Below are 11,508 nucleotides of genomic sequence, written 5' to 3'. Positions count from 1 at the left end.
AAAGGTTGCAAAAGCAAGCCTGGTGTCGTTCGGTTTTCCTTTTTCTGGCTCTCTGCATGGCTGGGCTCGCTCGCTCGAGTCGCCTGGGGCGACTTCCCTGCAGAAACCCTATGAGACACCCGGGATCGGGGTGAGGGAGGGGTGGGAAGGGAAAGGATTTTGCTGGAGAGGGACACGAGGGAGCTGTTTGGCAGCCGAGGGCCGCTTTCTCCACCTGTGCAAGCTTCCGGGGGCCACATACTAGCAATGGGCGGAGCCAGAGGGGGAAGTGGGCGGGGCAATGGATTTGAAAACTCGCTTCTGTACTAGGTCATCATTCGGGTTCAAGGACAACGCAGGCAAGGGCCATAGCTGTCAACGTTTCCCTTTTCTTGCGAGGAATCCTATTCAGAATAACGGAATTTCCCTTTAAAAAAGGAAACGTTGACAGCTATGAGAATGGGGGGTGTCACCTGGGGACAGATAGCAAAGCCCATGGGGTGCATTGGGGTCCCAGACGTCTCCCCAAAAGTTACAATAAGCTGCGAAGGGTCCAGGTCTTTGCAATTGTTCTTGGTGAGCCCTGAAGAGAGGATATTCAGGCAGCAATCAGTGCCGGATTTAAGCATAAGCTAAACAAGTCCTAGCTTAGGGCCCCACTCTCTTGGGGGCCCCCAAAAAATTTAAAGGGAAAAAAACAACCAGGATGTGCATTTCCAAAATATAAGATAAAAAATGAAATAAAACCTACATGCAGCAACAGTGTTTTGTGTTGTGTAGGCTCCTGTGATGTAAGTCATGGGCCCCGCCTGCTCCCTAAAATATCACCAATTTACTCCTTTCTATATATAGGGTGCCTACATTCTGCTATTTATCATTATTAGTAGTTTGCATCATATGTTCGCACCTATTTCATGTTATAGCAAGTTTCTGGAGACCAGGTGATGAGTCTTTGTAAATTGTGTTTCTAAAGGAACTTTTGTCATCGCCAAATGCCAAGGTGTTTGCATTGTTCAGTTTGTTGTGAATAAAAAAAATCCTTTTAAGTTAGAGCTGAATTATTATTTCACTATTAATATACTTCTTCTTAATTGTATTTCAGTTCAACAATTACTTTGATATACGTATGATGCTTTGGGGGGTGGTCTTGAGCTACAGGGGAGGCAATTTCAATTTCAGAGGTAAATAGTGATGGGTTCTGGGTAGGGAAAGGGCTGTAAGGGAGGATGGAGGTAGGAAAAGGGTAGAGGGGTATCAGAGGTAGGAAAGGGGTAGAGCTCTGTGGCCCCTCTGCCCCTTTGCTACCTCTGAGGCCCCTCTACACTTTTCTTAGCTCTTTGGCCCCCACTATACCTTACTACCTCTGAGACCCCTCTACCCCTTTCCTAGCTCTGTGGGCCCTCTACCCCTATTCTACCTCTGAGACCCCTCTACCCCTTTCCTGCCTCTGAAACGCCTCTACCCTTTTCATAGCTCTGTGGCCCCTCTACCTCTTTCCTACCTCTGAGACCCCTCTTCTCTTTTCATAGCTCTGTGGCCCCTCTACCTCTTTCCTATCTCTGAGACCCCTCTACCCTTTTCATAACTCTGTGGCTCCTCTACCCCTTTCCTGCCTCTGAGACCCCTCTACCTTTTTCATACCTCTGTGGCCCCCCTACCCCTTTTCTACATCTGAGGCCCGTCTACCCTTTTCCTAGCTCTGTGGTCCCTCTACCTCTGAAACCCCTCTACGCTTTTCATAGCTCTGTGGCTCCGCTACCTCTTTCCTACCTCTGAGACCCCTCTACCCTTTTCATAGCTCTGTGGCCCCTCTACCCCGTTCCTACCTCTGAGGCCTCTCTACCCTTTTCATAACTCTGTGGCTCCTCTACCTCTTTCCTACCTCTGAGACCCCTCTACCCTTTTCATAACTCTGTGGCTCCTCTACCTCTTCCCTACCTCTGAGACCCCTCTACCCTTTTCATAACTCTGTGGCTCCTCTACCTCTTTCCTACATCTGAGACCCCTCTACCTCTGAGACCCCTCTACACTTTTCATAGCTCTGTGGCCCCTCTACCCCGTTCCTACTTCTGAGACCCCTCTACCCTTTTCATAGCTCTGTGGCCCCTCTACCTCTTTCCTACCTCTGACACCCCTCTACCCTTTTCATAGCTCTGTGGCCCCTCTACCCCATTGTACCTCTGAGTCCCCTCTACCCTTTTCATAGCTCTGTGGCCCCTCTCCCCCTTTCCTACCTCTGAGACGCCTCTACTCTTTTCATAGCTCTGTGGCCCCCACTTCCCTCAATTCTACCTCTGAGACCCCTCTACACTTTTCATAGCTCTGTGGCCCCTCTCCCCCTTTCCTACCTCTGAGACGCCTCTACTCTTTTCATAGCTCTATGGCCCTCACTTCCCTCAATTCTACCTCTGAGTCCCCTCTACACTTTTCATAGCTCTATGGCCCCCCCGTTCCCTCAATTCTACCTCTGAGTCCCCTCTACCCTTTTCATAGCTCTATGGCCCCCCCGTTCCCTCAATTCTACCTCTGAGTCCCCTCTACACTTTTCATAGCTCTATGGCCCCCCCGTTCCCTCAATTCTACCTCTGAGTCCCCTCTACCCTTTTCATAGCTCTATGGCCCCCCACTTCCCTCAATTCTACCTCTGAGTCCCCTCTACCCTTTTCATAGCTCTATGGCCCCCCACTTCCCTCAATTCTACCTCTGAGTCCCCTCTACCCTTTTCATAGCTCTATGGCCCCCCACTTCCCTCACTTCTACCTCTGAGTCCCCTCTACACTTTTCATAGCTCTATGGCCCCCACTTCCCTCAATTCTACCTCTGAGTCCCCTCTACACTTTTCATAGCTCTATGGCCCCCCCGTTCCCTCAATTCTACCTCTGAGTCCCCTCTACACTTTTCATAGCTCTATGGCCCCCCACTTCCCTCAATTCTACCTCTGAGTCCCCTCTACACTTTTCATAGCTCTATTGCCCCCCACTTCCCTCAATTCTACCTCTGAGACCCCTCTACGCTTTTCATAGCTCTATGGCCCCCACTTCCCTCAATTCTACCTCTGAGACGCCTCTACACTTTTCATAGCTCTATGGCCCCCCGTTCCCTCAATTCTACCTCTGAGTCCCCTCTACACTTTTCATAGCTCTATGGCCCCCCCGTTCCCTCAATTCTACCTCTGAGTCCCCTCTACACTTTTCATAGCTCTATGGCCCCCCACTTCCCTCAATTCTACCTCTGAGTCCCCTCTACCCTTTTCATAGCTCTATGGCCCCCCACTTCCCTCAATTCTACCTCTGAGACCCCTCTACACTTTTCATAGCTCTATGGCCCCCACTTCCCTCAATTCTACCTCTGAGACGCCTCTACACTTTTCATAGCTCTATGCCCCCCCCGTTCCCTCAATTCTACCTCTGAGTCCCCTCTACACTTTTCATAAGTCTATGGCCCCCCACTTCCCTCAATTCTACCTCTGAGACCCCTCTACGCTTTTCATAGCTCTATGGCCCCCCCCGTTCCCTCAATTCTACCTCTGAGTCCCCTCTACACTTTTCATAACTCTATGGCCCCCCACTTCCCTCAATTCTACCTCTGAGACGCCTCTACTCTTTTCATAGCTCTATGGCCCTCACTTCCCTCAATTCTACCTCTGAGTCCCCTCTACACTTTTCATAGCTCTATGGCCCCCCACTTCCCTCAATTCTACCTCTGAGACCCCTCTACATTTTTCATAGCTCTGAGGGGTAGAAGGGCTACAGAGCTATGAAAAGCGTAGAGGGGTCTCAGAGGTAGGAAAGAGGTAGATGGGCCACAGAGCTATGAAAAGGGTAGAGGGGTCTCAGAGGTAGGAAAGAGCCAAAGAGCTATGAAAAGGGTAGAGGGGTCTCAGAGGTAGACTAGCGGTAGAGAGGCCACAGAGCTATGAAAAGCGTAGAGGGGTCTCAGAGGTAGGAAAGAGGTAGATGGGCCACAGAGCTATGAAAAGGGTAGAGGGGTCTCAGAGGTAGACTAGCGGTAGAGGGACCACAGAGCTATGAAAAGGGTAGAGGGGTCTCAGAGGTAGGAAAGGGGCCACAGAGCGATGAAAAGGGTAGAGGGGTCTCAGAGGTAGGAAAGGGGCCACAGAGCGATGAAAAGGGTAGAGGGGTCTCAGAGGTAGGAAAGAGGCCACAGAGCTATGAAAAGGGTAGAGGGGTCTCAGAGGTAGGAAAGAGGCCACAGAGCTATGAAAAGGGTAGAGGGGTCTCAGAGGTAGACTAGCGGTAGAGGAGCCACAGAACTATGAAAAGGGTAGAGGGGTCTCAGAGGTAGACTAGCGGTAGAGGGACCACAGAGCTATGAAAAGGGTAGAGGGGTCTCAGAGGTAGGAAAGGGGCCACAGAGCGATGAAAAGGGTAGAGGGGTCTCAGAGGTAGACTAGCGGTAGAGGGGCCACAGAGCTATGAAAAGGGTAGAGGGGTCTCAGAGGTAGGAAAGGGGCCACAGAGCGATGAAAAGGGTAGAGGGGTCTCAGAGGTAGACTAGCGGTAGAGGGGCCACAGAGCTATGAAAAGGGTAGAGGGGTCTCAGAGGTAGCAAAGGGGTTGTGGGGGCCATAGAGCTATGAAAAGCTATTTAAAATTTTAAAAATCCGATTTAAATGGGAAAAATCCATTTTTGAATTTATTTATTTTTTTAAAAAACCTGTTGATTTTCATCCACCCTGCTTCGTAGGCCGTCTGCCCACCTGATGGATCCCATGCGCGTTCGTCTGCATCGTCTCTGTCTTAGAAACATTTTTTTTACTTGTACATAGGACTTTTCAAAAGACCATCCCTCCTTGTTTATGTGGGTTTTTTCCCCCCACCTTGGGAAAGTTTGTCTCCTTTTCACAAGTCTACTTGCACGCTCCGTCCCCACGAGATCGCCTCCAAGACCTCATTTGTACCTAACGAGGCAGCCACAATTTCCCAAATTCTTTTCCCCAAATTCTCCACCCTCCTTCCCGTGCCAGCGGAGAAGCTGCATTGTTTTTAAAACTCGATTTTAAAACTTCATTTAAAAACTCGATTGGGAGCCGCCCAGAGTGGCTGGGGAAACTCATCCAGATGGGCGGGGTATAAATAATAATAATAATAATAATAATAATAATAATAATAATAATAATAATTTATTATTATTATTATTATCCGCATATAGACAAGCTGCATTTCCTCGTCTCTTTGGATTTGAAGAGGCTGGTTGCTTTATCCCAAGGTCAATAATAATAATAAAGATCAAGCGAGAATCGAGCTATGATTTCATCTATAGGAAGCCGCACTCTAAACGGGCTCTTGGATACCCCGTAAGGGAAAAGAAGCAGGTTTTTTCTTCTTATAACAGTTGGAAGGGACCTCCAAAGGTCATCCAGTCCACCCCCCTTTGATGCAGGAACCCCAGCGGAAGAATCCATGATGAATGGCCATCCAACCTCTGCTTTCAAAAGCTCCAAGGAAGGAAGAGGTGCCAGCGCATTATTATTATTATTATTATTATTATTATTATTATTATTATTATTCCACGGCCACCCTGGGCAGCTTGCAGCGCATATAAAAACACAATAAAACGCCAAACTTTAAAAACTCCCCAATACAAGGCTGCTTTCTGTGTGTTTGTGTGTGTGTGGTGCTTGCCGTTGTTAACACGACTTGTGTAGGGTTTGTATATTAAGACACATACGGCAAAGTGGTACCCAAAGAGATATTTGTGGGGTTTAAGGTAAGGTGGAGTCCAGTGGGCGGGACCTTTGGGGTGTGCCGCGTGCCGATTGGCTGAGGGTGGAGCGTGACAGACAGGTGACAGGGCAGTTAAAGGATTTGGGCTTGGGAGAGGGAGGAGAACGGCTGGTTTGGGCAGTAAGGAGCAGTGGTTAGAGCAGGCGGGATAGGATTAGGGAGTTAAACCCATGCTACGAAACACACCAAAGCGTCCTAAACCCTGTTTAATGGGAGCAAACTTCGCAAAAACTCATTCTACTCTGGTTTTACTATAATAATAAAAAATTTAAAAATCCAACTTCTTTCTCCAAACCGCGTCTCATCTTTGGCCAGGCAGAGTCCGTCAAGAGCGTCCTCAGAAGTCCGTAAGTTAGGCGACTGCTTAAGTCTAGAAGGAGACCCTAGGGTCATCTAGTCCAACCCGCTTTTGTGCAGAAATCTCCGTCCTCACGGTTGCTAACGATTTACCGTTATACAAAAGACAGAGCCCCTCAGTCCGTCGGGCTCAATGTATTGGAAGCCCAGAGATGGCAGGCAGGAACCCAGCGGGTGTCGAGAAAACCAAACCAAAGGGGGAGCTGGAAATTCGAACCCAAATCCCGTCTCGCTCTGACATAGTGGACTTGGGCAGGTCTCGAAGTCCAGTTCCTAAATTTGCTGAGCAGACTCTAGGAAATCCATTTTTGGGGCTCTGACAAGCTGATTTTCCTCCGAAGGGGCAGTTTGGACTCTGCAGACAAAATACTTTTTCGACAAGTCTCACCTTTGGGAAATAGCGAGGAATCTGCCCGGCTGAGGTCATCCAAAATTTGGCAGTTTTTAAGTCCTGGCCGGAAGCAAAACTGTTCCTTGTTATTTAAGGCCTCAGTAACAAACATAATTTCCAAAGGGACGGGTGGATGGTTTTTGCCCAGTTATCCGAGAGATCTAAAAAAATATACTTTTGCCCAGAAAATGTTGACTTTGGGGCAGTCCTGCAAACGGACCCAGGTGAGTCTCAGTATCCTGGCATAGCAGTGACGCCCCCCCCCCGAGGCGTACAAAATAAATTAATGTCCCCGGTTTGTGCTGGAAAACGACCTCTGCAGGGACCGTGGAGCAGAGCTTTCCCTCGTCTTCTTCTCGTACCCAAACTTTCCGTTCTTTGTGGCCGCATATCTCTTGGGACATCACCTTTCCGACAGAGCAGAGACATCACCTTGCCAACAAAGGTCCATATACCGTAGTTAAAGCTCTGGTTTTCCCAGTCGTGATGTATGGAAGTGAGAGCTGGACCATGAAGAAGGCTGATCGCCGAAGAATGGATGCTTTTGAATTCTGGTGCTGGAGGAGACTCTTGAGAGTCCCATGGACTGCAAGAAGATCCAACCTCTCCATTCGGAAGGAAACCAGCCCTGAGTGCTCACTGGAAGGACAGATCCTGAAGCTGAGGCTCCAAGACTTTGGCCACCTCAGGAAAAGAGAAGACTCCCTGGAAAAGACCCTGATGTTGGGAAAGATGGAGGGCACAAGGAGAAGGGGACGACGGAGGACGAGATGGTGGGACAGTGTTCTTGAAGCGACCAGCATGAGTTTGACGAAACTGTGGGAGGCAGTGGAAGACAGGAGGGCCTGGCGTGCTCTGGTCCAGGGGGTCACAAAGAGGCGGACACCACTAAACAACAACAACAAAATAATTCTCCTCATAGTCTTTCTTGTAATGTTTCAGATAATCCTCCTTACAAAACTTCTTGCAGTCCTACTAGCGTAATTTGCTCATTACAATTACTTTTCAAATAGTTCGTATATTTACTCCAGTCCCCTAAGAGGCGGACACGACTTAACAACTCAACAACAACAACAGCAATCTCTTGGGACGAAAAGGAAAAGCTTGGGGCATTTTTGGTACCATCACATCTTTTCCATCTCGTCGTTTATCGTCTCCCAAAACGCCTTCTCTTTCCCACAATGGCACCACATACTGGAAAAAATATCCCACTTGCATTTCTAACCATTTTTAGGAACCTTCATGCACACCTCCATCGGCTTACTGAGCAGGGAGCGCGAGATCTGAATTTGATCGATGAAAATAGCAGTAATAATTTTTGTTAATACTCTCAGACAATACGGGCTGGAAGGCAAGTGGTGCTTGCAGCGGGCAGCTGACCTCTGCTATCCCTTCAACATGTGGGGCAGTTGGGGGGCCCAGTCGACGCCCGGTCAGCTTTGGAAATCCGCCGTAGTCCCGCAGCAGAGGCAGCCGGCGCAGCAGTTGTTTTGCGGCAAGTACGGCCGCGTCACTGCCTCGTGGCACAGGCCTGCGGGTTGTTGGGTGACGGGCTGGTCCTTGGCGGGCGACTTGGAGGCCGTCTCCGCCTCCGGCCTGGCCACGGCCCGAGGGTGGTCCTTCTCCGACTTGACTGCCAGGAAGGCCGCGAGATCCAGGTCCAGCATGGTGACCCCTCCGCGGGGAGCCGGTGTGCTCTGGCGACACTGTGGGCAAGGGATCCAGCGCTGTTCGTTGGCCACGACGTGGAGTCGCCGAATGCAGGCCTGGCAAAAGGTGTGGCCGCAGTAGAGGCGCCGGGGAAGGCGGCCCGACAGGTCGTAGGAGCAGTAGCAGACGATGCAGTCCATCTTGGGGCTCCCGCGGCCCGAGAGGAGGAACTGGACCTCTGACCGCAGCTCGGCCACCTCCACACAGCCTTCGGGCTCTGGAGGAGACTGGGGTGTCCTGGGGGAAAGAGAGAGGTCAGTCAGGGCTGGCAGAGCTTCTATGCACCCTGGTTTTCCAGGGACAGTCCCAGATTGCCAGAAGCTGTCCCAGTTTCTGAGTTGATGTCCTGCTTTTTCTTAGGACGTCCCTGTTTTCAGGGAAGAAATGTTGGAGGGGATGGAATAGGACGTCCCTATTTTCAGGGGAGAAACGTTGGAGGGGATGGAATAGGATGTCCCTATTTTCAGGGGAGAAACGTTGGAGGGGATGGAAGAGGACGTCCCTATTTTCACGGGAGAAACGTTGCAGGGGATGGAAGAGGACGTCCCTATTTTCACGGAAGAAACGTTGGAGGGGATGGAATAGGACGTCCCTATTTTCAGGGGAGAAACGTTGGAGGGGATGGAATAGGACGTCCCTATTTTCAGGGGAGAAACGTTGGAGGGGATGGAAGAGGACGTCCCTATTTTCACGGGAGAAACGTTGCAGGGGATGGAAGAGGACGTCCCTATTTTCACGGAAGAAACGTTGGAGGGGATGGAATAGGACGTCCCTATTTTCACGGGAGAAACGTTGGAGGGGATGGAATAGGACGTCCCTATTTTCAAGGGAAAAATGCTGGAGGGGATGGAGTTGTAGATAGAGACAGGGTGCCGGCGTTTTGCACCCGTTTTTTGCAGGTAGCACACTCTGAAGATAGTTTTCCGGGCTCCTTCAGTGGTCTAATCTCAAAGTCTTGATACATATATTGATATTCAATCTTATAGAGAATACCCTTTCTTGGCTTAAGAGACTGAGTTGCTTAGCTGGAGAGAGCTGGAGGAACTAGCCGTACGGAGATGTTCTGGCGCAAATGGACTCTGTTGCAAAACGCGCCTGGCTACTGGCTAATTTCTAACACCGGTTTCATGCAAACACCGGACAGGAGAAAACTTACATTTCCTGTTGCAGAGGCTCCATCCTCGCTGTGTCCAGGTCCCACCGGCAAACGTCGAACCCGCGGTCCGCTTTTGGGCGCTGGGTGGCCTCAGCGAGGCTCCTGGAAGCATCTCCCGCCAGCCTGCCGTCCGCTCATAATAGGAGGTTCACATTTCAGACGCCGTTTTGCCATTGTATCGGCCGCGAGGAAAGCGAACCAGCCGGGTAGGGTTACCCGTCGCCCTGGCCAACGACAGCCTTGGAAACACAATCGTTCGTTCCCCTTCGCCTGGCCGGCTTCCTGGGCTGAGATCAGTGCCAGATTTACGTATAAGCTAAACAAGCTATAGCTTAGGGCCCCACTCTCTTGGGGGCCCCCAAAAAATTTAAAGGGAAAAATACACTGAATGTACATTTCCAAAATGTAAGATAAAAAACAAATGAAATAAAACCTACATGCAGCAACAGTGTTTTGTGTTGTGTAGGCTCCTAGTCAAATATTACCGGTTTGCTCCTTTCTATATATAGGGTGCCTACATTCTGCATGGACTGGTTGCATGGCCACATGTGCAAATGGCTTGAGATACCTATGAGGTCCATAAATTACCATAGAACATATATTCAACACAAAAAACAGCGGCAATTTGTTGTTGACAAAGGACAGCTGGACATATAAATGGCCCCATTACCTTCAGGAGCTGAGGGCCTCATCAAACCTAAATCCGGCCCTGGCTGAGCTCTATATCTGTCATAGAATTGTCGACTTGCAAGGGACCCTAAGGGGTCATCCAGCCCAACCCCCAATAAGACAGTATTGCAGATGATAAAAATTACAATTACATTTTCCCCCCTTTACCAGCACTAATGATAGTCATTGTTTGGATGGGGGGCTTTTATCCATTTCCGTAGTCACACAACCAATCCATCAGTAGCTGAACTGGGTTCTGCACAGTCACAAAAAGAAATGAACCGAAAAAGCCTCCAAAACAAAAACGCAAAATAAAGAGCAAAAGCGCCAAACTTAATCCGTTCCGGAAGTCCGTTTGGCTTCCGAAATGTTCGGAAACCGAGGCGCAGCTTCTGATTGGCGCAGGCACCCCGGAAACAATAGCCGACAGCCGCGTCGGACGTCCGGCTTCTGAAAAACATTAGAAAACCAGAACACTTACTTCCGGGATTTTGGTGTTTGGGAACCAAGGCGTTTGAGAACCAAGGTCCCACTGTAGCTCTGTTGGCTTGACTGTGGTGCTGGTAACACCAAGGTTGCAAGTTTGATCCCTGTCTGGGATGGCTGCATATATTTCTGCCTTGAGAGTGGGCCTTGCAGCGGGTTGGGATAGATGACCACTTGGTGTCCCTTTGCAATTCGACGTTTCTATGATGTATATGGAGCTCAGCCCAGGAAACTGGGTGTGCAGAGGAGAGCGCATGATTGTATTTATGAAGTTTATTGTTGATGGTAACCCTATCCAGCTAGGTCGGCTTCCTCGCGACCGATACAATAGTGCAACGGCGGCGTTTGAAACTTGAGGATCCAGCTGCTGCAGGAGGAAGGAAGGAAGGAAGGAAGGAAGGAAGGAACTGAGAGAGAAGGCAGGAAGGCAGGCAGTAAAACAGAGAGAGAGAGAAAGAGAGAAGGAAGGAAGGAAGGAAGGGAAAGAAAAGAAAAGAAAAGAAAAGAAAAGAAAAGAAAGAAAGAAAGAAAGAAAGAAAGAAAGAAACTGAGAGAGAAGGTAGGAAGGCAGGCAGTAAAAGAGAGAGAAAGAGAGAAGGAAGGAAGGAAGAGAGAGAGAGAGAGAACGGAGAAAGGGAAGAGAGGAGGGAGGAAGAGAGAGAGAGAGAGCGGGCAAGAGAGAGAAAGAGAAGGAGGAGAAGGAGAAGGAGAAGGAAGGAAGGAAGGAAGGAAGGAAGGAAGGAAGGAAGGAAGAAGACAGGCAGTAAAACAGAGAGAGAAAGAGAGATGGATGGAAGGAAGGAAGGAAGGAAGGAAGGAAGGAAGGAAGGAAGGAAGGAAGGAACTGAGTGAGACGTCAGGAAGGCAGGCAGAAAAACAGAGAGAGAAAGAGAGAAGGAAGGAAGGAAGGAAGGAAGGAAGGAAGGAAGGAAGGAAGGAAGGAAGGAAGAAGACAGGCAGTAAAACAGAGAGAGAAAGAGAGAAGGAAGGAAGGAAGGAAGGAAGGAAGGAAG

The 11,508-nt window shown here is 49.5% G+C and overlaps 1 protein-coding gene across 1 annotated transcript; it reads right to left on the bottom strand.

Moving 5' to 3' along the window:
• Positions 1–7,545: 7,545 nt before the first annotated feature.
• LOC310753568 (RING finger protein 224-like) lies at positions 7,546–9,761 on the bottom strand. Its single transcript, XM_083594975.1, has 2 exons — positions 9,341–9,761; positions 7,546–8,421 (listed from the first exon to the last, which is right to left on the bottom strand). Exons 1-2 carry the CDS (start codon positions 9,361–9,363, stop codon positions 7,908–7,910), a joined length of 537 nt encoding a protein of 178 aa, XP_083451101.1. The 5' UTR covers positions 9,364–9,761; the 3' UTR covers positions 7,546–7,907.
• Between the last annotated feature and the right edge of the window lie 1,747 nt (positions 9,762–11,508).

The sequence above is a fragment of the Podarcis filfolensis genome (assembly GCF_964270895.1).
Source record: "Podarcis filfolensis genome assembly, chromosome: 18".
NCBI classification, from domain to species: domain Eukaryota; kingdom Metazoa; phylum Chordata; class Lepidosauria; order Squamata; family Lacertidae; genus Podarcis; species Podarcis filfolensis.
The sequence above is the reverse complement of the archived record's forward strand: the minus strand, read 5'-3'. Positions and strand labels throughout refer to the sequence as shown.

Excerpts from the sequence above, each read along its gene's own strand:
- LOC310753568 (XM_083594975.1), bottom strand. The coding sequence starts at position 9,363 with ATGGAGCCTCTGCAACAGGAAAT. Across the intron at positions 8,422-9,340 it reads GAGCCTCTGCAACAGGAAAT|GACACCCCAGTCTCCTCCAG; the intron begins GTAAGTTTTCTC and ends TCTTTCCCCCAG.